Raw genomic sequence first — 27726 nt, 5'->3', positions numbered from 1 at the left:
ATGGTCATAAGAATAAGGAAAACAATCAATCAATTTTCAATTTTATTAACTAAAATATGCTTTTAATATGACATAACTGCACTACATTTAATTCCAATTGTGTTTCAAAATTTCTATAACATGGATTTCAAACACCGAGTTTCTTTTAATGGATTTCCATTAGCATTTTGCATTACCGTATACAGCACAGAAATTAAACCCTATTTCTAAACAAAATGGTGTAACAATTCATGAAATTTTAAAATGATCAAATTACATTATGTAAATGTATGGAATAAATTAATAAACTGTGGAAAAATGCTGTTACAAATCAAACAAAATCAAAATACGTATTTTTTCAACAGTACACACCTTCTCAATGCACTTTCAACACTGTACCAATTACCATTGTAAATTGTTTGCTTTTCAATTAAATTTATTCAATGAAATTTGGTTATTGTCTCATTAACAACCAAGGCAGAATTTCAAGGAAAACCATGCTACAGAAATATTGACACACACAGCAACATGTCCGACCAGTTTCATCCAAAACTAAGGGGGGGGGGATCAATCATTTTAAAAACATTTGTTCTAAAAATCTGGCATGAAATGAGTTTTTTTTACCGACATAGCTCTTCCCATTCTACAGGGAAAATTTCTAAAAGGCAAGGACCTAACATGTTTTCATCTAATTAAACATGATAAAATGTTATGCTAACACCAAAAACATTGAAATATTGTCTTAATGTAAAACATGTTAAAAAGAACACAATTATTCACAATAACAAGAGCTGTCAGCAGGACAGGACGCTCGAATATTCCCAAACATGTAGATTGGTGCTTCAACAAGAGCCAGGATAATGTAGAATTTTCTATTAGTCATAAAAGGGCCATAATTCTTTCAAATTCCATGTTAGAGTTGTAGGCCTTGGACAGTGACCTCCCTGTATGTCCTCAAATGTAAGTATGTGAACTTTCTACCCAATCACTTCAGAAGTTTTGGAGATACCAACTTGCATGCATAAACTGAACCAAAGTTTGACATTGACACCAACACCGACACCTCGGTGAACAGTTAAACAGCTAAAAAACAATACAGGGATTATCAATCAAGTTGGCAAAATGGAATCTCTTATAACATACAAAACTGAAACATCTAACAATAAAACAGATCCCTCAACATAATGTATATATACTATTGCACTAAATGGGACATTATATAATTATAATATATAATAGATTCGGGAAATACATATAACAACTTTAAATACAGTAAAAACAGAACGAAATTCTTAAAACCACAAAATTTAATAAATTACGACTGACTTGGTGGGGAGCTAAACTTTTATCACAAAACTACCTGGAAAATAATGTATCTACAATCAGTGAACATTGAACCAATGCTAGGATTGCCCTTTATCGCCAATGTGAGCAAATTAGCAAAACATTCTGTTCAATTTGAGAATGAACAATAAAATTCATTTTAATAGGATGACTGAAGTAAATTTTCTGCGGATAATTTGATATTAATGAACATAATTTTTCCTAAGATAACGGGATAATGAACAAACATATTCATTTTCATAGGACAACTGTATAATAAACAGTTATGTTCACATGTATATTTGCAAGTCATTTTTCAAAATAATAAATTTTGGAATTGCAGAATCAAAGTTGGGATTTCAAGATCAAAATAATAAAATAAAACAGCAATGGGTATACAGCCTCATCTAGGCAAGTATCTATTTTTCCAGTTCTTGGTTTGGAGAGAAATTTGCAAGACCATCTGTACTTCCATTTTTGCCAAATTTAGTATCTTTGCTTAATCTTTAACAAACAATGGTTTTTTCGAAGTTCAAAGCAGTATGCTATTTCACATGTTTAGCTGGATAAACCTTTGATTAAATATCAGTTATCTAGATATGAAAGCAAAAATGTCTGAGTACATAAAAAGCCATAAATCATCTTAACATATATTTTTCATTATATAAAAATGATTCTTACACATAATTTTGACACATATCAACTATCTTTAACATCTTTTGAATGAACCGTATTCTTGGAACACATCACTATTATGGTAAGTAAAACATGGCAAAAAAATCATCAACATGAACTTTATATTGAGGTAACATTTGCTAAATATATAGAAATTAATTAAAACATAATTAATAACAAATCTTTTGGCAAACTCTCCCTGGATGTTCAAAATTCATGTTTTAGGAGTTTCAAATACTTGCATCTGATTGGCCAATTCAAATTTGAATAATGACCAATAAAACTCTTTCAATATTTAGACTGGTTATCAAAGCTTTGCATAAAATCTTATTATTAATAAGTCACTTATAATATTCCATGCAGGTTTTTTAGATATAAAAGCAAAAGGATCAGCGTAATAAAGATAGTGCTTATATCCAATGCCATGGATTTCTGATATCTAACAAGTAATGGGATACGATTCATTGAATAAATGAATTACATATTACAATATTAACTAGCTCAAAATTGCAGGAAAAAAATAAGCTGCAAATTATGATATTCCTATTGACAGAACAAAACAAAAGCAACAACATAGGATTGTATGCAATTAACAATTAAAATTTAATGCCAGCATAATTATTTGAGATTTCTTTAAAATATGAAAAGTAATATTAAATAAGAGCATTGCACGCTCATCTGTTGAGTGCATGACTATATATAGATAACCTATTTTTGACAAACAAAAAAGTAAGTTAAAAAGGGACATTATAATTATGATACATATAAATCTATATAATATATTCGGAGAATACATAAGAAGCAAGAACTCCAAGTTTCATGTTGATAGCTCTTAAATTCTTAGAAAAATAGGCTAAATTAAAGTTTTTGTATGACTGCAACAGGGACAAAGCAACCATAAAAGCTCGCCTTTTTTTTCAAAATAGACAAACTAAAAACAATTTCATAATGGACAGAACCATAGCACACCACTGAAATTAAATCAAGCAACAACAATAAACCTATGACTGTTGACTGACGGTTTCAAAAATTATCATAAAACATTAACAATGGAATGCTTATTGTCCATATAAAATAAAGCACCGTATTGCGCTCTATTACAATGTATGTAAATAAATTATGCACTATATATACAAACATATTTATTTTATATTTTCACACAACCAAGATGCACATCAAATATGATAAAACAATGTACAAAATATGATTACTTCATAGCAACATGATATATGATTATGCTTTTGTTTTTAAACTCAAATTTCCACTACTTTTTTTATACTCGTATATATATTTGAAACAAAATAATCAGTTTTAATTGATAGATGCTCCACAGTACTGCTTTGACACCTTTTAAAAAAACATTGACAGTCCTAATTTAAAAAATTCACATGATGAAATAACTTATAACTTATAAAATATACTTTGCATCCAACTATTAGATGATTTCCCTATGATATATATATCACATTAAACCTGCACCCGAGGTTATTATAACCGTTATACACAAAATTTCTCAGCTCAAACACAGATCTCAGATATTTGACTGGTCAGAAACAAACACAGAATCTACAGTTGAGTTCACACTATACGTTACATAAAGTGCACTAGGAGTGCACTAGATGTAGTGCACCAGACCTATTATATGTATTAAGCAGTTACATTTTATTTCAATGAATAGCAATTTGACTTTTACAAAAAGATAGATAAATATAGATATCTGTATAATAGTTTTTCATAATAAATTTGAAGTTGTGAATATTGGATTTTGTAAAATATGGCGTAAAATATTAGAACAATAATTTTTCAAAGTCATTCATTTTACTGATTTTGTACTTTAAAACTTAATAATTAGAATAAGTAAATATAAATAATTAGAACTTTAATGTTGATAAGTGCATAAATAAACAAAATTAATTGATATTTAATATGATTCTATTTTATAATAATCTGGTAATCATTGACCAATAGAAATCCTGAGATTTGACATACAGCTCAGAAAAAAGTTTTATAACCTCAGGGCCAGACTTCCAATAGTCCCCTTTTCGTTACTGTATCACAAACAATGTATATCTATGGTACAGTCCCATAATTAAAACATATACCAAAGCTGGTCTAGTTAAATGGCCTTCCGGTACATAGTGTACCATTTTCATTCCTAATACATGTATAAGACATTGTTTTTCTTTTCTTAACTGTTAAAATTTACAAAAAAAAATTAAAAAAATTCAAAATAGTATAACTAGCTGAACTTCACTACTTAAATTTTCAGATTGCTTCCTCCCGCTTAATATCAATAAAAATATTCATTAAAACCATATTGATCACATGAGGTTATTTTAGGATTTGGTCAGTAAAATTACTATATTCTTTTTTATAAAATCCTTGGATTTCATTGCCGATACCATGGTACTAAATTGTAATAAAAAGGATTAACTTTACAAGTTTATGCAGAACAACACCTTTTGGGAGACAAAGATTTTGCTTGTTGCTGAGAGTTGTTGCTCAAGAGAGATTGAATTTGTTGGGATATTTTATCACCTTACTTTTGGAAAAAAGTATATGGTTGTTTAAAAGAGGTTAAATTGGTATACAGAGGGGGTGCTCTGCAGGGGCTACACTGTACTTTCATTGTTTTATTTATATTATCTGTTGCATCTTGTGTTAAAGTACACATGGCTATCAAAGTTTAAGTCAATGATTTATCCCACAGGCACACGTCACTAACCAACACTACTTTAAACTATCCCACTCTATTGCAAAATTATAACTATCACATTTGAAAAATATTCCACTTTTTTTTAAACCATAGGATATGATCTCTATTAACTACTAAAATCAATCCTCAGTAAAAATAAAACCTATATCTCTATATTGCACAATTATCACAAATTCTAGACATGAAAATTTCATGGCCACTGGGATTCAACACCATTAAAAACAACAGAAAAATATAAGGAATGTTATGCATGTCTTACATTGGTTTGAATAAGAAAACAAAAATTTCGTCTACAGTGTGGATTTCTGATTTTGTTACAAAAAAAAAATTCACCATAATTCAAATATGACTTACTCTAATATGATGAATGAATTTACATCTATTCATATGAACTAATAACATTTAATGGTTATTTATCAAGCCCACGATTTTTTTATCTAACACCAAAAATCTAATAATTTTACAATTTCTACTGTTATCTATCTCACATATTGGCAAGCTTGGATCTTATATATGTCAATATTCTTGAAAAATATTACATGTTCACAAAACAAATAAATGCAAAGGAAAAAGTATCACCTAATAACAACAACATTTCTTTTCTCAATTTTTGATGAAATCACAGACACAAGACTATCTTTTTAATATTCTACATTTTACCTACTGTCCCATCACAGAGATTACATTTTATATTTTATCAATGATACTTAAAACATGACTAGTGTCTGGTCATATTGCAATAACAAGGGCACTAACTCTAGTCTAAAAGGAGCTTACTCTATTTAACAAAAGACTTGATTCTTGCCGCATGGGAAATAACCTGTCACTTAAGCCAAGAGTGCACATTTTTGTCATTGTCAAAAGAATTCTTGTCTCAAAGATGCTAACTCTTATAACAGATAAGTTAACTCTTGTTACAATGGCACTAGCTCTTGTTAAAAGGGAAGTTACTCTAGTCACAACAAGGGTGCTAACTTTTGTCCCAAGGAAGGTAACTCTAATCACTGTCATATTTCCCAACAGCATTTGGTCTCACTCTAGTCAGCCCTATACTCTCTGTGTCAGATCTGGCAAAAAAAAATATGAAAATGATAAGAAATACAAATGAAAGGGAGATAATTTAAAGGCAATACAAATGTAAGGGAGACAATTTAAAGGCAATGCAAATGTAAGGGAGACAATTTAAAGAAAATTCAAATGTAACGGAGACAATTTAAAGAAAATTCAAATGTAAGGGAGACAATTGAAAGGAAATCAAATATAAGGGGGACAATTGAAAGGAAACACAAATGTAAGGGAGACAATTTAAAGGAAATATAAATGTAAGGGAGATTATCCAAAGGAAATCAAATATAAGGGTGACAATTGAAAGGAAATATAAATGTAAGGGAGACAATCCAAAGGAAATACAGATGTAAGGGAGACAATTTAAAGGAAATACAAATGTAACAGAGACAATTTAGAGAAATTACAAATGTAAGGGAGACAATTTTAAGAAAAAACAAATTGAAATGTAAGGGAGACAATTTAAAGAAAATAAAATACGAGACTGTGCTTGAGTGAAAAGAAACCAGCTCATGAATGAAAATCAGTAAATGATATGCAATAAAAAACAACTCAATGTTAATAATATGGTTAAATTGAGATTTTAACTTAAACCTACCCATAATGCACCTCTTCATCAGAATCATTCAACATTGAAAGACCGGGATTGTCCTTGAAATGAGTTTCTGAAAAAAAAACAAGAAAACATTTAACCAGACTAAAACAGAAAACTTTCACAATAAATATTATTACATGAAAACAATTTCTATGTTCCAAATATAAATGTATAAAATATAACTGATGTTTAAATGTATTTTATCAAGCTGTTGAGGTCAAATAGAATGGTTAAAACGTACAGAATTGATTAAACTTAATCTTAACAGCATCTGCCCAATACAGTTTTACTCCTATTTCAAACAGATATGTGTCAAAATATTTATTCATCAACACTGCACATTTTTTCGTAATCAGTGAAATATCAAGACAACACAAATTTCTTATTCTTTCATTCCCCTTAGAAATGTAAATTTTACAATTTTTGTCCAAAATAAATGAACCAGCATAACTTCGACAAAAAAAGGCCTTAAATGTCAATGCCCTTAGGAATAAGCAGTAACAATCAGCTCTTCTGTGAAAGATCACAAATTTATGCTGGTAATATGAAATATGTCAATTATTGTGCACAGACAAAAACATACCAAATACTGCATTCGGTGAGGGCGAGTACACAAACGCCATTGTGTACATGTATGTATTCAACAACCCATAGAATGCTACAAATTCTGCCGAGTTCTCGTAGTGGGTAGACAACTCCGCAACAAAATTGTCCTGTAACGCGGCCCGCCCAAACCGTAATACTGTGATAGTAATGCTTATTGATAGAACTATCAACATTAGAAACGTCATGAACTTCAGTCTTAAATCTGAAACACAAAAAATATCACCTTGTATAAAAAAAAATCTTTTGGAATCATATATCAAGCTTTCCTCATGTAAAAGTATAGAAAAAGAAACAAGAGGGCCATGATGGCCCTGAGGTCGCTCACCTGTATATAGCCCCCCCCCCCCCCCCCCGCCAATTTTTACCCAAGGGCTTTTATTTGAACAGACTTGGTAGACACCCATAAGAAGATGTTTCATGCTAAACATCTAAGTTCTAGCTCATTGGGTTTTTTAAAAGAAGATTTTTTAAAGTTTTTACTATACACATATAGTTAAAAACAATGACACCCCTGGGGCAGGGCCAGTTTTGACCCCCGGGCTTATATTTGAACAAACTTTGTAGATATTTACTTAAAGATGTTTCATGTATAATATCTAAACTCAAGCTATTTGGGTTTTTTCAAAGAAGATTTTTAAGTTTTTGCTATACACATATAAGGAAAATCAATGAACCCCGGTGCGGGGCCAGTTTTGACCCCAGGGCTTTTATTTGAACACACTTGGTAGACACCCATTAGAACATGTTTCATGCTAAATATCTTAGCTCTAGCTCTTTGAGTTCTTTAAAAGAAGATTTTTTAAGTTTTTACTATATGCATATAGGAAAAATCAATGACCCCCTGGGGCGGGGCCAATTTTGACCCCAGGGCTTTTATTTGAACAAACTTGGTAGACACTCATTAGAAGATGTTTCATGCTAAATATCTTAGCTCTAGCTCTTTGGGTTCTTTAAAAGAAGATTTTTTAAGTTTTTACTATATGCATATAGGGAAAATCTATGACCCCCTGGGACGGGGCCAATTTTGACCCCAGGGCTTTTTTTGAACAAACTTGGTAGACATTTACTAGAAGATGTTTCATGCCAAATATCTAAGCTCTAGCTCTTACGGTTCTTTAAAAGAAGATTTTTTAAGTTTTAAATGCATATAGGGAAAATCAATGACCCCCCCGGGGCGGGGCCAATTTTGACCCCAGGGCTTTAATTTGAACAAACTTGGTAGACATTCACTAGAAGATATTTCATGTCAAATATCTTAGGTCTAGCTCTTTGGGTTCTTTAAAGTAGATTTTTTAAGGTTTTACTATATGCATATAGGGAAAATCTATGACCCCCTGGGGCAGGGCCAATTTTGACCTCAGGGCTTTTATTTGAACAAACTTGGTAGACACTCATTAGAAGATGTTTCATGCTAAATATCTTAGCTCTAGCTCTTTGGGTTCTTTACAAGAAGATTTTTTAAATTTTTACTATTTGCATATAGGGAAAATCAATGACCCCCTGGGGAGGGACCAATTTTGACCCCAGGGCTTTTATTTGAACAAACTTGGTAGACATTCACTAGAAGATGTTTCATGCCAAATATCTAAGCTCTAGCTTTTACAGTTCTTTAAAAGAAGATTTTTTAAGTTTTTACTATATGCATATAGGGAAAATCAATGACCCCCCGGGCCGGGGCCAATTTTGACCCCAGGGCTTTTATTTGAACAAACTTGGTAGACACTCACTAAAAGATGTTTCATGCCAAATATCTTAGCTCTAGCTCTTTGGGTTCTTTAAAAGAAGATTTTTTAAGTTTTTACTATATGCATATAGGGAAAATCAATGACCCCCTGGGGCGGGGCCAATTTTGACCCTAGGGCTTTTATTTGAACAAACTTGGTAGACACTCATTAGAAGATGTTTCATGCCAAATATCTAAGCTCTAGCTCTTACGGTTCTTTAAAAGAAGATATTTAAAGATTTTTCTTTCGGTTGCCATGACAACCAGAGTTCTGCATGAAATGGAATTCTTTGAACAATCTTGATAGAGCTTCATACAAAGAGTATTCCTGCCAAGTTTCATTAACATTGGCCTTGCGGTATCATAGAAGATGTCCTTAGAATATTTAAAATGTGGACGGACGACAGACGACGGACGCCATTTGGTTGGCCATCCTAAAAGCTCACCTGCACTTTGTGCAAGGTGAGCTAAAAAATCAATATAATTTCGGAAATAACAAATTTTGATAACTCTTCTGTGAAATTTTGACATAGTTATCGACACAAATTTAATTATACTTATTCCAGAAGTCAGTCCAGTGCTAAACCTGTATATTGTATTCTAATACAATTTTGGAAGTCAAAATACTACTTTTTTACTATATTATGCTACCTTTATGACAAAATTTTTTACATTTAGCCCTACTTTCAACAGGTAACAAGCATCTAACATGCTTTAAACCATTATTTAAAAGTTATTTAACATGTGTGCTGTTTGTACGTAGTAAATAAATTATTTATTTCTGAAGTATGATGTGCCTTTATGAGAAATATAACCAGCAGTAAAAAAAACTAAAATTAAACCAAAGTAAACAAACAACAAAAAACATTTATTTAATAATACTATATTTAATCAAAGCAAATATATGTGAGATGAAATATTTACCAAAGTATGGCATGGATCTAAGTTCAGCATACGCTCGCACCAACAAATACAGCAGATAGAGAAGATATACACTACCAACTATGAAGAAAAATATCTTAAAACCCTGAAAATAGATCAACAATTTTTGTTGAGAAAGTGAAAAAGACTTTATTAAATCAAGCTTGAATAATGAGTTTAAACTTAAAGCTAAAACTGTTTGCCTTAATTTGGCATTAATGTGAAATGCAATAACTGAATGGTGTATCACGGGTTGGTTCTAATAAAATCTACATTTAGTACATATTAATCACAAACTTATACCCAAATATTTACTGTGAGCTCAACATTATACTTTCATTACTACAAAAAAATGAAATGGGTCACAACTAATGAGAAAATGTCAATTTTAGTCTTATACCTACCATAAAGTTGCTTGTATCAAGCCTGTAAAAATATGTTGGGTCCTGTAGTTCATTGTACTCCTGCCAGGATGCCAAAGTGACCGCTGATATCCAAATTAACCCAACTATCAATAACTTAGGGAAATAAAATTTCCAAAACCGTCTGTCAGTCTGAAAACAAATATTAATTGACTGAGGTTAGCAGCAAGAAGATGAACTTGCATTCCACAGGAAAACGATTTTTAATTACTACATATTCAACAAAATAGAAGAATTTTTTTTTGCTCTATATATTTTAAGTATATGTAAAGGGGGCGCGCGGCGTGTTCTCCCATATTCTATTTTTAGAAATGTACATCACTGACGCTTTAAAAATAACTCTCATCCTCAAAAAGGCTTCACAGTGATATGATGCACTATTCCAAGATGAAATTGCTGAAATACTTAGTTTGAGACAAAAAAGAATTGTTTTTCCAACAGAAAATTAAAGCTGAAGAAATTAAAGCTGAAGACCGCTTTAAAATGTTGTATCAAATAATGACATGATTACATTGTGTACTCTAAATATCTTTACCTGTCTAACTCCATGGTATATACATAACCAGAACAGTAACAACCCACACAGAAATGATGCTTGAAATATCCCGTCAAACATTCCCGGTACCCAGCTATCAACAAGGAAAGTCAACGGAAATATAGGATCTGTAATACAAAATTGACTCATTCTTATCAACATAAATAATTATTAAACATGACCAAATATGAAATAAAATTTATTACATTTGATAGATCAATAATAACTGACATACTTATAAATACATGAAGTAAACAAAAGTTGTAATGAAAATTTAAGGTCCATCAAGCCCAAAAATGCTAAATATGTATTTTCATTACTCTGAAAAAAAAAGTTGTTTTGATGTCTTGTTACAGTTTCCAAAATGACTTTTTGCCATATAGCTGAGCCGTTTTTTCTTCTCTTTCATTTTGGCCATTAATACATGTAATACATATTGTATGGAAGTCTAATTACTACTTAGCTAGCTTTATCACAAACTATTTCACATCCAGCACTATTTTCATCAGGCAATAAGCATCTCAAATGTCCTAAGTCAATTATTCTCACAATATAATAAAACACAGGTTTGCCTTTTATACAGAAAGAAAAAAAATTTCATTTCTGAGGCTTGGTGTGCCTTTATGAGTACATGTTTGTTAAAACAGGCATTGTCAGATATCCATCGCCGAACCATAAACATTTACAATGTTATGTTATATGTTAATAAACCGTGGGTATCCGACCCGACGATGTATAAAGGGATGCTTTGAATCATTTATTCAACAAAGCTGTAAAGTAATCAAATATGTATAACATGATAAGATACAAACAAATAATGCATGTTAGATGTCTACCCCTGATCGGTGGAGATATTTCATTGGAATATGTAGAGAAATTCAAGAGATAAAATTTAGAAACAGTTTAAATAAATATCTGCATGTCTCAAGGGGACACTTCAAGTGAATATAAAACAAAGTTTATAGTAATCGAACATATTTAAAATGCATGCAAGAAATTCAAAACAACATCTCTAATATCAAAATATTCAATCTAAATCTATAATGTATTGTGGGATTCAAGATAAATTGTTCTTTAAATAACTGTTTGTTTTGGTTGTCACACTGATTCTATCGCATGTTTGGTAACGTCTCAGCAGTAGTAGGACCAACTAACCAGCTTTCCTGGATAACTGACCAGAAATTAACAATTTCTTCGCGATTGACCGACTACTAATCTCACATGATTTCTGAATCAGCAGTGGGAGACAAATGACCATTAAACTCAATGTACAAGATCAGTGTCGACAGAGCCAAGCCAAAGGATCCAACCGGTAATTCTAACAAATTTTCCTCTTATTATACCAGTCCAGACTCAAAAGATATTTATAGAAGGATTAGTGCTTGATTTAAAATTAAGCTTATGTTTAAACTAGATTAGGAATTAATTGAATAGATAATAAAGATTTTACCATCATAAAGAAGAAGAAGTGGCATCAGTACGGACATCCATTTTTGTTCTATTGACCAGTCTCGCATTGTAAACTTTCTCAATGAATGAGCAAATGAGCACTGAAAAATCATTAAATGGAATATTGATAAAATCATTAGTTAATATGTATAAATATGTATTATGACCATTTCTTATCTGAAATATAAGTTAATAACCATAAGTTTATGATGGGTTCTATTATCATGGATAAGAATGAGTAAATGATAGGAAAGAATCAAATACTGTGAATACACTTGATTTTGTAGGCATGAAATTTCATGGTTTTCTTACAAAGAACATTTTTGTGGGTACTTAAACTCAGGGACTGTTTATTTGTCCTAAAGGTAAAATGTAAATAATGTGATGCAAAATAATCTTAAAGCAGACCAAATAAAATTTCATTGGATCTTAAATTCATGGATTAACCTATCCATGAAAACCACTAAAATTAGTGTCCCACAAATAATAATGATTTGGAGTATCATACAGGTACGATGTGAATTTTATATATTTGTAGGTAATTTCTACCTTAGTCATATAGCTACAAACACCAAGGGTATTCAAATCTTTTACATAAATTCAGCAGGTAAAGGACTATACAAATGTGCCCTAACTTTTGCATCTTCGGCATTACAACAGAATCTGATTTTGAGGATTTCAACAAAGAGGAATATTCCCCAATCTTTGAACAATGGGAATATTCCCTATCTCTGTACAAATGATAATTTTTTTTTTAAGTTGTTAAAATTGTATGTTTAGGTCAAACCCTGGAAAAAGGACATCTGGCTTTCTGTAATTTCCTTTTTTTATTCTGGAACACATTAATTTAAGTTGCAAAAGGTTATATAAACAAGAGGGCCATGATGGCCCTGAAGTCGCTCACCTGTATATAGGCCCCCCCGGAGCGGGGCAAGTTTAAACCCCAGGGCTTTTATTTGAATAAACTTGGTAGATACCCATTAGAAGATGTTTCATGCTAAACATCTAAGGTCTAGCTTGTTGGGTTTTTTAAAAAAAGATTTTTTAAGTTTTTTCTTTACTCATATACTAGTATTTAAAAACAATGACACTCCTGGGGCAGGGCCAGTTTTGACCCCAGGGCTCTTAGTTGAACAAACTTGGTAGACATCCATTAGAACATGTTTCATGCTAAATATCTTAGCTCTAGCTCTTTGGGTTCTTTAAAAGAAGATTTTTAAGTTTTTACTATATTCATATAGGGAAAATCAATGACCCCCTGGGCGGGGCCAATTTTGACCCCAGGGCTCTTATTTGAACAAACTTGGTAGACACCCATTAGAACATGTTTCACGCTAAATATCATAGCTCTAGCTCTTTTGGTTCTTTAAAAGAAGATTTTTAAGTTTTTACTATATGCATATAGGAAAAATCAATGACCCCCTGGGGCGGGGCTAATTTTGACCCAAGGGCTTTTATTTGAACAAACTTGGTAGACACCCATTAGAAGATGTTTCATGCTAAATATCTTAGCTCTAGCTCTTTGGGTTCTTTAAAAGAAGATTTTTAAAGTTTTTACTATATACATATAGGGAAAATCAATGACCCCCTGGGGCGGGGCCAATTTTGAACCCAGGGCTTTTATTTGAACAAACTTGATAGACACTCACTAGAAGATGTTTCATGCCAAATATCTAAGCTCTAGCTCTTTTTGGTTTTTTAGAAGATGATATTTAAAGTTTTTTCTTTTGGTTGCCATGGTAACCAGAGTTCTGCATGGAATTAAATTCTTTGAACAATTTTCAAAGGTGACCACCAAAAGAACATTCCTGTGAAGTTTGGATGAAATTGGCTCAGTGGTTTATGAGAAGATGTCATTTAAAGTAAGAGTTTACGGACGCCGGACGGACAGACGCCGGACGAAAAGCGATCACAAAAGCTCACCCTGTCACAAAGTGACAGGTGAGCTAAAAAGTAACATAAAAGTCTTACCGTAGCTATGAAAGTGAACACAAGAAATGAAAACCGTAACCAAATTTCCAGCTTGGTAAAAGCTGTATTATAGCTCTTGAACTGTAATAGAAGAAAATCATATTCAAATTTCAAACTTGAATAAAAAACCTTTTACCCTTGTTATTACACTTGTCAAAATAAAATATATATATATTTATCCTGTTGGATAAAATTGTCAACCATTTACAATTTCAGCAAAACTATTTTACAAACAAGATATTCATAAAAAATCGTCGACCATTTACAATTTCAGAAAAACTATTTTACGTACATGATATTCATTTACAAAATATATACAGAAATGCTTTTACAACAAAGCTGATGCCATGATATGATATTAAGATAATAATTATATAATATGTATTATACCAATAGACTTTATTTAGATCGCAAAATGTATTAACAGTATCTGTGTAAAATAGTACATGTACTTACATGGAATATGATATTTTTGATATCAAAGTGGGCCTGTTTCTCCAGACCGTGAAAGTTAATATTGATGATGTAATATGTGTAGTCTAGATAGCCAAGGTGTAACAATATTAGATCATTGCATTCCTGAAATACACAAAATATATGTTCACTGCAAAATTTACACAATGAAATAAATATGCAGGGAAACCTTAGTTGAGCTATCACAATGTTTTCTCACTCCTATGAAATACAGGTAACAAAATTCTATTTGTTGGGTTTTACGACACACTGACACAGCATATGTCATATAGTGACTTTCCAGCTTTAATGATTGATGAAGACCTCAGCTGTCCCTCCTTGCATTATTTTGGGAACGAATAGGCACCTGAGTAGAACCACAAATGTTCCGTTAGCTAGCTGGATAGCTTCCTCACATAACAGAATCCAAAGTCTATGTAGGGATTCGAACCAATAGCAGTGAAGAATATATGTAGCACATGAAGTGTTCTTGAAAGTTATTCATATATGTTGTGAGAACTTGTTTGGCAGAACTTGTTTCTCACATGAGCTTAAACTAGAACTATCACTAAATGTGATTAATACCCCCACAAGTCTGCTTCGGAAATGAGGATGTTACTAGTAACAGAATACCTTGTAATAGAATTGAAATATAGAGTTATGGTTGTGGGCAATTAAAGATAATTGTGGTTCATGTATGTTGCATTTCCTTTCAATGTGGTTGGCCATTGATGAAGTTTAATTGAATTACTCTGTAATAAGTCCAGAAAGACAAAGAAAAAGAACAAAGGGCAATAACTCTATAAATACTGAAGATAGAGTTATAGTTCTTGTGCACTGCACTTCCTCTTATTGTGCTTGACCATTGTATGAAGTTGTTTTGAATTCCAACCAGTACGTTTTAAGTTATGCTCCGGACAAGGAAAAGTATCAAAGGGCAGTTACTCTGTATTTTGTCAAAATGGAGTTATGGCTCTTGTGCACTGCACTTCCTTTTAATGTCCTTGACAACTGTATGAAGTTGTACTGAATTCCAAACAGTAGTTTTCAAGTTATGCTCTGGACAAGGAAAAGTAACAAAGGGCAATAACTCTGTAATTAGTTAAGATGGAGTTATGGTTCTTGTGCACTGCACTTCCCCTTATTGTGCTTGACCATTGTATGAAGTTGTTTTGAATTCCAACCAGTAGTTTTCAAGTCATGCTCTGGACAAGTAAAAGTAACAAAGGGCAGTAACTCTGTAATTACTTTAGATAGAGTTATGGTTCTTATGCACTGCACTTCCTCTCAATGTGCTTGACCATTGTATGTAGTTATATTGAATTCCAACCATTAGTCTTCAAGTTATGGTCCGGACAAAAAAAAGAAGGCAATGGAAAAGCAACAAAGGGCAATAACTCTGTAATTACTTTAGATAGAGTTATGGTTCTTATGCACTGCACTTCCTCTCAATGTGCTTGACCATTGTATGTAGTTATATTGAATTCCAACCATTAGTCTTCAAGTTATGGTCCGGACAAAAAAAAGAAGGCAATGGAAAAGCAACAAAGGGCAATTACTCTGTAATTACTTTAGATAGAGTTATGGTTCTTGTGCACTGCACTTCCTCTCAATGTGCTTGACCATTGTATGTAGTTATATTGAATTCCAACCATTAGTCTTCAAGTTATGGTCCGGACAAAAAAAAGAAGGCAATGGAAAAGCAACAAAGGGCAATTACTCTGTAATTACTTTAGATAGAGTTATGGTTCTTGTGCACTGCACTTCCCCTTATTGTGTTTGACAATTGTATGAAGTTGTTTTGAATTCCAACCAGTAGTTTTCAATTTATGCCACGGACAAGGAAAAGTAACAAAGGGCAATAACTGTAATTAGTCAAGATAGAGTTATGGTTCTTATGCACTGCACTCCCTCTCAATGTGCTTGACCATTGTATGTAGTTATATTGAATTCCAACCATTAGTCTTCAAGTTATGCTCCGGACAAGGAAAATGCAACAAACAAAAAAAAAACAATGGAAAAGCAACAAAGGGCAATTACTCTGTAATTACTTTAGATAGAGTTATGGTTCTTGTGCACTGCACTTCCCCTTATTGTGTTTGACAATTGTATGAAGTTGTTTTGAATTCCAACCAGTAGTTTTCAAGTTATGCCCCGGACAAGGAAAAGTAACAAAGGGCAATAACTCTGTAGTTAGTCAAGATAGAGTTATGGTTCTTGTGCACTGCACTTCCTCTCAATGTGCTTGACCATTGTATGTAGTTATTTTGAATTCCAACCATTAGTTTTCAAGTTATGCTCCGGACAAGGAAAATGCAACGGACGTCTGGACAGACCGACCGACCGACCGACCGCCCGACCGACCGACCACCGGGTGACTCCTATATACCCCCCCAAACTTCGTTTTTGGGGGTATAATAAATAACTCTTAACCTGCAGAATTTCTTACATAGACTTGTCTAGCTTCCTGTTCTGGAATTGTTCAGAGGGCATAATTATTACCTACAATTCATAACATGGCTGCCAAATAAGAACTTGGGAAACAGTACATAAATTTCAGCTTGTATTTTCAATCCTAATTGCCTATTATCACATTTAAGGATATCAAGGCAAATGTGAACTTGAGCAGCAAATTTTATAGATCCTGGTCAGACTGCAAGGATGTGCATGCAGACCCAGCTCTATGGTGCTGGCAAAGGCTGATCACTTTCTATTTAAGCAGGTTAAGGCAGTGGTTTTTCTCACTTAATTTGAATGACCTTAGACTCTTGATTTTGGGAAGAAATATCACTAAAATTGCTAATTTGGGAAGTAACTAGAACTATCACTAAATGTGATTAATACCCCCACAAGACTGCTTCGGAAATGAGGATGTTACTAGTAACAGAATACCTTGTAAAAGAATTGAAATATAGAGTTATGGTTGTGGGCAATTAAAGATAGTTGTGGTTTTTGTATGTTGCATTTCCTTTCAATGTGGTTGGCCATTGATGAAGTTTAATTGAATTAATCTGTAATAAGTCCAGAAAGACAAAGAAAAGGAACAAAGGGCAATAACTCTATAAATACTGAAGATAGAGTTATAGTTCTTGTGCACTGCACTTCCTCTTATTGTGCTTGACCATTGTATGAAGTTGTTTTGAATTCCAACCAGTACGTTTTAAGTTATGCTCCTGACAAGGAAAAGTATCAAAGGGCAGTAACTCTGTATTTTGTCAAAATGGAGTTATGGCTCTTGTGCACTGCACTTCCTTTTAATGTCCTTGACAACTGTATGAAGTTGTACTGAATTTCAAACAGTAGTTTTCAAGTTATGCTCTGGACAAGGAAAAGTAACAAAGGGCAATAACTCTGTCATTAGTCAAGATGGAGTTATGGTTCTTGTGCACTGCACTTCCTCTCAATGTGCTTGACCATTGTATGAAGTAATATTGAATTCCAACAATTAGTCTTCAAGTTATGGTCTCCAGACAAAAAAAGCAATGGAAAAGTAACAAAGGGCAATAACTTGTTAAATACTGATTACGGAGAGAGTTTTCAAAAAAGCTTTACAAGCTTCCTACTCAATCCGTAAATTTTATTTTATGTAATTTATTATGTAAATGTGTGGATTATCAATAAAATATTGTTTAAACTTAGTTATGGTCCGGACAAAAAAATCAATGGAAAAGTAACAAAGGGCAATAACTCTGTAATTACTTTAGATAGAGTTATGATTCTTGTGCACTGCACTTCCTCTCAATGTGCTTGACCATTGTATGTAGTTATTTTGAAGTTATTTAGATAGAGTTATGGTTCTTGTGCACTGCATTTCCCCTTATTGTGTTTGACAATTGTATGAAGTTGTTTTGAATTCAAACTAGTAGTTTTCAAGTTATGCCCTGGACAAGAAAAAGTAACAAAGGGCAATAACTCTGTAATTAGTCAAGATAGAGTTATGGTTCTTATGCACTGCACTTCCTCTCAATGTGCTTGACCATTGTATGTAGATACACTGAATTCCAACCATTAGTCTTCAAGTTATGGTCGGACAAAAAAAAAAACTTTGGAAGAGCAACAAAGGGCAATCACTCTGTAATTACTTTAGATAGAGTTATGGTTCTTGTGCACTGCAAGTTAAACTAAGCAATAGATCCCTTTAACAAGGGTGCCATAGTCACAAAATACGCCCGTTTACGAAAGCTTTAGATGGAGATGGGGGCATTATGGATAAGTGTTATCTAGCAAGCAAGTTTTTATTCTTGGCACTGTGTTGTTAAATGAACCTTAAAACAAATCAGTAGGGAAGATATGCACAGGATGTGTGACCTTGACCTTGGTCGCAGGGACCTGAATTTTATGCACGGCACTCAGCCTCACAATGATGAACATTTGTGCCAAATTATATTGAAATCCCTCTATGCATGTAGAAGTTTTGCTCCAGACAAGCGTTTTTCTATGAGCTCTAACTGTGACCTTCACCTTTGACCTAGAGACTTGGTTCATGTGCAGGGCACTACGTCTCATGGTGGTGAACAATTCTATAAAGTAACATTAAAATTCCTCCATGCATGTAGAAAATATGCTCCGGACAACATCTGGATATTTAATCATCTCCAGTGACCTTGACCTTGCAAATATTAACCTAAATTAAATGTGTCACACCTGTAGTCATGATAGTTACCATTTGTGCTACAATCCATCAATAAATGATGACTAAATGGTCCCTATACACATCTTCAAATTTTTATCTGAACTTTGACTTCTATGTGTAACCTTGACTTTGGTTGCAGGGATCTGAATTTTGCGTGCGACACTCAGCCTCACAATGGTGAACATTTGTGCCAAGTTATATTGAAATCCCCCTATGAATGTAGAAGTTTTGCTCCGGACAAGCGTTTTTCAATGAGCTCTAAGTGTGACCTTGACCTTTGACCTGGAGACCTGGATCATGCATGGAGCAATACATATCATGGTGGTGAACATTTCCATAAAGTATTATAAAAATTCTTCCATACATGTAGGAGATATGCTCCAGACAAAATCTGAATATTTCACCATCTTTAGTGACCTTGACCTTGCATATATTGACCTAAAGTACATGTGTCACAGCTGTAGTCATGATAATGACCATTTGTGTTACAATCCCTCAATAAATGATGATTAAATCGTCCCTATACACATATTCATATTTTTATCTAAACTTTGACCTCTATGTGTGACCTTGACCTTGGCTGCAGGGACCTGAATTTTGTGCGCGACACTCTGCCTCACAATGGTGAACATTTGTGCCAAGTTAGGCCATCCTTAAAAAAATGTTTGTTTGCAGTAACCCGACCCAGAATTTTCAAGGTGGGTAGGTAGGTCGATTTTTTTTTTTTTTTTTTTTTTTTATTGAACTGTACTCCCAAATAAACATGGAATTTCAAAATGCTGGACAATATATGCTTTGATAATCTGGTAACAATTAATAAATTGATAAATGAATTCTAATTAAATAATACCTACATTTTATTTCTTCTATTAACCTTTAAAAGAACAAAAACAAAGCACAAGGCATAATTTTCTGATTCAAAAAAAATAAATTTTTATCCAGACCATGAAAAAAACTTCTGAGTAGGGGCAAATTTTGTGAGTCGGTCGCGTTACTGCAAGCAAACACTTTTTTAAGGATGGCCTTATATTGAAATCCCTCTATGCATGTGGAAGTTTTGCTCCGGACAAGTGTTTTTCAATGAGCTCTAAGTGTGACCTTGACCTTTGACCTAGAGACCTAGTTCATGTGCGTGACATGGCTTCTCATAATGGTGAACATTTCTATGAAATTTCATTAAAATCCCTCCATGCGTGTAGGAGATATGCTCCGGACAAAATCTGGATATTTCATCATCTTTAGTGACCTTGATCTTGTATATATTGACCTAAATTATATGTATCACAGCCATAGTCTTGATAATGACCATTTGTGTTACAATCCCTCAATAAATGATGACTAAATGGTCCATATACACATCTTCATATTTTTATCTGAACTTTGACCTCTATGTGTGACCTTGACCTTGGCCGCAAGGACCTGAATCTTGCGCGCGACACTCCGCCTCACAATGGTGAACATTTGTGCCAAGTAGTATTGAAATCCCTCTATACATGTGGAAGTTTTGCTCCGGACAAGCGTTTTTCAATGAGCTCTAAGTGTGACCTTGACCTTTGACCTAGAGACCTGGTTCATGTGCGCGACACTGCTCCTCATAGTGGTGAACATTTCTATGAAGTTTCATTAAAATCCCTCCATACATGTAGGAGATATGCTCCGGACAAAATTGGACGCCGCCCGCCCGCCCGACCGCTCGCCAGGGGCGTTCCCATAATACGTCCCGTTTTTCAAACGGGCCTATATAAATGAATTCATACTCGTGCTTATACCTCTAATCTAACAGCAATGTATCTTAAATTTAGTTCATGAATACTTGACATAAACATAGTATGTATAGTAAGAAAGCAAGAACAAGTCGATATGATATGTATAGTTTTGTTTAGATATTTATATTTTGTTACCATTTATTTGAAATTTGTTAAATACTGATTACGGAGAGAGTTTTCAAAAAAGCTTTACAAGCTTCCTACTCAATCCGTAAATTTTATTTTATGTAATTTATTATGTAAATGTGTGGATTATTAATAAAATATTGTTTAAACTAAGTTATGGTCCGGACAAAAAAATCAATGGAAAAGTAACAAAGGGCAATAACTCTGTAATTACTTTAGATAGAGTTATGATTCTTGTGCACTGCACTTCCCCTTATTGTGTTTGACAATTGTATGAAGTTGTTTTGAATTCCAACCAGTTGTTTTCAAGTTATGCCCTGGACAAGGAAAAGTAACAAAGGGCAATAACTCTGTAATTAGTCAAGATAGAGTTATGGTTCTTATGCACTGCACTTCCTCTCAATGTGCTTGACCATTGTATGTAGATACACTGAATTCCAACCATTAGTCTTCAAGTTATGGTCCGGACAAAAAAAAAAACTTTGGAAAAGCAACAAAGGGCAATAACTCTGTAATTACTTTAGATAGAGTTATGGTTCTTGTGCACTGCACTTCCCCTTATTGTGTTTGACAATTGTATGAAGTTGTTTTGAATTCCAACCAGTAGTTATCAAGTTATGCCCCGGACAAGGAAAAGTAACAAAGGGCAATAACTCTGTAATTACAGGCTGTCCAGCACCTTCAGACAAAAAATTAGGGCAAATTTTAGGGTAATTTTTAAGAAATTTTAGGGCTTAAATTAGTAATTTTAGGGTAAATAAAAGAAATTTTAGGGCTAAATTTTGAATTTCATAACAAAATTATGGCCTCAAAAGACCATGATATGGGCTCAACTTTGCATATTTGACACAAAAGTAACTCACAAATAATGCTATAGTTCAGTTATAGCAACCAGTGTTCCATAGTCACCAGTGAATAAATGGATTCACTGGTCAACTGCCTTTAAAAAGAGCTGAAAAACTACATTAAAACATAACTAGAATGAAAACATTTTCAAAGTTATAAGTATCCCGGAACAACCAATATTCAATTAGTTAAGCTTTGATTAGCCAATAATAAATGGAAGGGGAAATTATGCTTTAGATTTATTTTAGCTATAAATGCATTTATTATCAACATTTATTCATTTTAAGGTTGGTACATTTTCAACAAGTCTTGATCTTTCTTAAAAAACAATAAAAACAATATGACCCACTCAAGTCATTCCCAGGAATATTAAAACTTAAATTCAAACAGCAGGGTATACACCTATGAAGAATTTGTTCAAGATAAATCAGGCTACTAAAAATTGTAGAAAATTTCACAACAGTGTTAGTTTTTTCAATGATTTTCAACAGTTTTTTTTCCAGATTTTAAAAAACTTACACTATATGTTATAACATATGTGTACAAAAAGGGCAGCTGAAGGTGTCACTTCTTAGTACCCTAATTGGGTAGCAAAATGGTTAAAGCATCCAATCATTACTGCCAGTTTACCTTACCCACTTTATAATTAGCAATGGAAACTTGTCTAGATCTGCAAGCTAGTATCACTAACAAAAGATCTGTTCTACAGATAACTTGATTACAAATTAAGATTTTATTAATAAGGACCCCTACATAAAGTTTGATAAAGTTTAGTTATTCATAATGTAAATAGTTGCTTTAAATACACCTAAGACTGAGGTAAATGGTAAAACTCTGTAGCCAATAAAAATGTAACTTCCTTGGACATTTTTTATCACAATTTTAAACACTGGTGACTATTTTGATATAGTCAAAGCCAGACAATTTTCATTGTTCCATTTAAAACAAACAGTTTTTTATTATTTCTCTGATAACATCTGGTAACTAATCAAGTATGGCATTTCTGCAGGAGTTAAAGTAAATACAACATGTGACTTTATGCATTTTAGTCAGACATGACATTTAGCTCCACTGACTGTGTTCAAATTTATGTTGTGATTGAAACATGGTTGTTTCGCGATATGTTTATCACAAAAGATAAAAAAATAGGAATTTAAGTGAAAAAATAGGGCTTTTTTAGGAAATCCCTTTGAATTTTTCATTTTTTTAGGAATTTTAGCCAAACTGAAAAAAATTAGGATTTTTTAGGAATTTTAGGGACGCTGGACAGCCTGTAATTAGTCAAGATAGAGTTATGGTTCTTGTGCACTGCAATTCCTCTCAATGTGCTTGACCATTGTATGTTGTTATATTGAATTCCAACCATTAGTCTTCAAGTTATGCTCCGGACAAGGAAAATGCAACGGACGTCTGGACCGACCGACCGCCCGCCCGCCCGACCGCCAGCCCGACCGACCGACCACCGGGTGACTCCTATATACCCCCCCAAACTTCGTTTTTGGGGGTATAAAAATGATGGTGTAAGTTCTGGTTTGGGGGGAAAATTGATTGATTTTTCCATTGGAAAAATACTGTTTATATAAGGTGAAAAATCACTATAAGGGTGAAACTAGCATTCATTTATTTTTTCTTTACTTCGGTGAAGCCTGTTTCAGTAAATAAAAGCATTTTTTTTTAAATTCTAACAGCAAAATACAACATAATTAACAAGAGAAGCAGACTTTGAGCAATGTGGGACCAATTAAGAACATCTGAATTCTATGTTGTGACATAAATGACTTTGATCATTGTTTCACACCAATGGGATCCCAGAATTATCATCCAGTGACAGACAACATTTCCTTTCGGAAAACTGTCCACCTATGTTCATTGTTGCATAAATGTATAACTCCTACAAAAATGTAAGTTCAAAATCCTATTATAATTTTGTTATTTGTTTTATACATCACAATAAATCTAATGGCCCTCTAGTCTCTAGTTTTGATCTGTTAGCGACTAAATGACGCAATAGAAACCTGACATGATATTCTAAATGGCTTTTATTGGCATTTATTGGATTTGAATGGCTGCTTAAGGCTTTTTATTAGACTTCAATGACTTCAACTGTATTGAACTCTTACCTCTTTACATGACAACAACCTTGTTCTATTATGTGACAGCCCATCAAGTTTCGGATTCTCTGATTGGATAATACTTTCATCTTCTCCCTTGATTCCACCAATGAAAACACTCACAGTGAATGATTGTTCTATTTTTGTTCCTGGGCAAAAATGGCATTGATTTCATTAGCATTGTAATCATATTTTAAAACATGGACTGATGATATTGTTAAACTTCAGATCTACAGTCTGTTTGTTTTTAAAGTAGCACGCCTCCAGATTCATGCTAATTTTCATGAAATTTTTTAAAATGTATTTAAATGTTATGGTATTGCGAGGTAAACAAAGAAAGTAATTTACATATTGCTATTGGCACTTAATATCCACACAAATTTCATTACCAGAAGGATGTCAAAATATGCCAAAACAGCCCTTACTGCATTAGTAATACAGTAGAAATATGGTGATAAATACTGCAAAATCAGTCATTAATTGCATATAAAATGTAAATTATTTCTTGAATTGTGAATATTTTTACTTTTCTTAAAATTTTTAGTACATTTTTTTCAAGTTTGATTTTCCTAAAATGTTTTGACTCATCTGGAGGCATGCAGCTTAAATGCCATCGCAAACCATAAAAGCCCTCAATCTTTAGTACATGTTTATAGCTACATGTACATGTATGACTGTTTCAGTAAATATAAATTAAACATAAAAACACTCAAATATTAATGATGAAAACTCAACATTACAATTTAAATTAAATACATAATGTAACTTGTAATCAAAACAAAATATATAACAAACAATACTCTGTTTTCGATGACATCAAATAAATTATAATCATAGACAAATTTGTACAACAATTTATAATAAATGTAAAGTTACTGAAGTACATTTTGTGCTACTTAATTCAATCATTTTGAGAACAATATTTTTCTAAATTTTGCTTTTATAATTTTGCTTTTGTAATTCAATCATTTTGAGAACAATATTTTTCTAAATTTTGCTTTTCTGGTAAAAATTGTCCTATTTTGACGATCAGTATTTTACTAGACAAATACAGGAACTTGTGCAAATGCCACTATATTTCAGGCATCTACAAACTTAGATATAATATTTAGCTTTCTTGCATATCAGACAGGATTATCTACCATTTACACTGGTGCTAGAAAAACCTGTCTTAGACTTCCCATGTAAGACATGACTCATGCTTTAAATGACATCATTGCCATGTGCCTTTTATGAGTGATTAATTATTGTTCTTAAGATGATGTCATTTGATTGTTAGGAATGAAGTTTGTAAGTTCATAATTTGCTACTATAAGAAAATAGTGCATAATGAAAATATCCAATTTCTGTTCCTAAAATATTTGACATGTAATATGCAACAAAAAGAATCAAACACATACTGGAATATCTAGCTTTGGATAACTGTTTGGCAGAAACTCGGCAGAGCCTCGTTACCGCCGTAAATAGCTACCCTCGAGCTAGATATTCCGGTCTGTACCGGCAGCCAGTGAAAAATACTTATAATAAACAACCTTAGCTATGTAATACATACCAGCTTTGTTATCTGTTATAATGTGAGCAATCAACCAGAACTGTTGATGAAATGTTGATAAAGGTGGTGACTTTAATGTGAAAGGCCCTGTCTGTAAATATAAAAAATTTATATATCGTATATTAGAAAAAAATATTCACTAAAAAAAAACAAAAAAAAACATCACAACAGAATATTTCAAAACAGTTGTGCTAATAAACCAGTCTGACTGGTGTAAAGTGAACACACATGGTCGATCAGTAATAAATTCAATAACAAGTAACCCAAATTAGTATTTGATAGAGTTGTACCGAACATTGGCCAACAATGTATTTGTTTGGATCTGATCAAGTATGGTACAGCCCTAATGGAAAAAGTTACTCCATATTCGGGCACTACTAAATATGAACAATTAGAAGACAGAAGACAGAGACCATCAGACATGACATAAAATTTCAAACCTTTTGGTCTATTATCCAACAGTTGGTAACCCAGTTCAAATGTAAATCTAGAAATTCTTCATAGTGTATGGTTATAATTTTGAAATTTAAATTGACCAATGACACTAATTTGTGTTGACACAGTGGTTTCTGACTGTAAGCCGAATCATTTCACCTAAAGCTGAAGCTCTTTTGTTAATATAAAGGCTTGAAAAAATAACATTTATGATTTCTAGGCTATAACTAAGCTCAAATAATCAAGGTTTCAACATATTTCTTTGCAAATCTCGGGTGTAAATCAAATTTTCTCTCAGAATCTCTCTAAAGCAATTACCAATAATGTCCAATAAAATGAAGTTTTTATTTTCAGTTGTTTGAAATGAAATTAAACTCTAGCTATTTATCTCTTTTCTCTGCAGAAATCAATATGTTTCACAAATTTAAACTTATTATAAAAGCTCCCCCCTCCCCCAAATTGAATCAACTCATTAACTTAACAAAAGGAGAAAAATTTAATTATCACTCAACTAATCAAGTACAGAACTAACCCAGACCATTAATTCTTTTAAACTGACATTGAAATCCAATTCCAATAATAACATAATTCCAATAACAAATATTAAGTTTCATAGATATTATACCTAGAAATAACAATCACATATTTTAATAGGAGTTGTTAAAAAAATAAAAATCATGTTCATTGCATGACACTCTACAGTAAAGAGATTTTCTCCTACTGATTTAATTAATTCACCTTTTTTTCGAAAGATTAGTTATTTTGAAATAAAAACATGTTATAAAGTTAGATAATTGAAATCATATTTTAAAGAGGCATTATGTTAAAAGATATTTGAAACAACATCCTAAAGAAATTCCACTGACTTCCAAAAGCGTAAAAAACATAAAATTTGAATTCCTTTGAAGATCAACTAGGGCACTTAAAATGGAAAGATACGCAAAAGATAACAAATTAACTCTCAATAACTTGGATATCATATTTTTGTACACTATATGGCAGATCTGAGTTAAAAGCATTCTATCGTTTTGGATTTTTGGGGCATTTTTCACTAATAAAAATTAAGAAAATAAAAATTTTGCACACAAACCATTGGTCCAGTCACCTACATCAAATGATACATACATTTTTTTGTAATTCTTATAAAAAAAAAAGTTTTGCAGTCTAATCATGTTGAAAAAAATTTAACTGGAGTCCCTTTAAATCTCTACACTTTAACATAATATGTAAATGTAAAATTCTATAACCATTCTATCAAAGCATAATGTTCAAGAAAATCTCTTGACATTATAACAAGATTTACTGATTCTTGCACATCTTCAGTAATTATAACTAAACAACATAATCACCCTTGCATATTATATCTAGACAGTCATGTATATACACTATATATTTCCAATACCAACAGTAAATGTTCTAATTATGTTCCTAGAAAACCAGGATTGACCCTTGCTGGGAGAATAGATTTATTTTCCACACATGGTCTTGTCACATACAATCTATTCTATATCATTCAGAAATATACTATATACAGGATTGTATAGTATTTCTTGTGCGCAGAAATCAATTGTTTCAAAGTGCGTATTGCTTTTGGTCTTTTTGTTTGTTTCGGTTTGTTTGAAAAAAATGTACTAAAAATAGGCATTATAAAAGAAACAAGAGGGCCATGATGGCCCTGAGGTCGCGCTCACCTGTATATAGGTCCCCCCAACCCCCACCCCCCCCCCAACGTTGCAGGGCCAATTTAAACCCAAGGGCTTTTTATTTGCACAAAAAACTTGGTAGACACCCATAAGAAGATGTTTCATGCTAAACATCTAAGCT

At 32.6% G+C, this 27726-nt stretch overlaps 1 protein-coding gene across 1 annotated transcript; it reads right to left on the bottom strand.

Moving 5' to 3' along the window:
- Nucleotides 1-31: 31 nt before the first annotated feature.
- On the bottom strand, nucleotides 32-26488 carry LOC132728680 (transmembrane protein 181-like). The gene is made up of 12 exons (XM_060714358.1): nucleotides 26435-26488; nucleotides 25468-25558; nucleotides 23925-24064; nucleotides 14437-14559; nucleotides 13981-14061; nucleotides 12011-12110; nucleotides 10561-10688; nucleotides 10008-10157; nucleotides 9607-9709; nucleotides 6937-7161; nucleotides 6357-6423; nucleotides 32-5760 (listed from the first exon to the last, which is right to left on the bottom strand). Exons 1-12 carry the CDS (start codon nucleotides 26486-26488, stop codon nucleotides 5691-5693), a joined length of 1332 nt encoding a protein of 443 aa, XP_060570341.1. The 3' UTR covers nucleotides 32-5690.
- Between the last annotated feature and the right edge of the window lie 1238 nt (nucleotides 26489-27726).

Source organism: Ruditapes philippinarum, unplaced genomic scaffold (genome assembly GCF_026571515.1).
Source record: "Ruditapes philippinarum isolate M1 unplaced genomic scaffold, ASM2657151v2 ctg5182_1_1_1_1, whole genome shotgun sequence".
Taxonomy (NCBI): Eukaryota; Metazoa; Mollusca; class Bivalvia; order Venerida; family Veneridae; genus Ruditapes; species Ruditapes philippinarum.
Note: the sequence above shows the minus strand (reverse complement) of the source record. Positions and strands in the feature narration are given on the sequence as shown.

Coding starts and splice junctions, on each gene's coding strand:
- LOC132728680 (XM_060714358.1), bottom strand. CDS start 26,488: ATGTTATTATTGGAATTGGATTTCAATGTCAGTTTAAAAGAATTAATG. Junction 24,065..25,467: donor TATAACAGATAACAAAGCTG/GTATGTATTACA, acceptor ATTTTTGCCCAG/GAACAAAAATAGAACAATCA. Junction 9,710..10,007: donor TTGATACAAGCAACTTTATG/GTAGGTATAAGA, acceptor ATCTATTTTCAG/GGTTTTAAGATATTTTTCTT.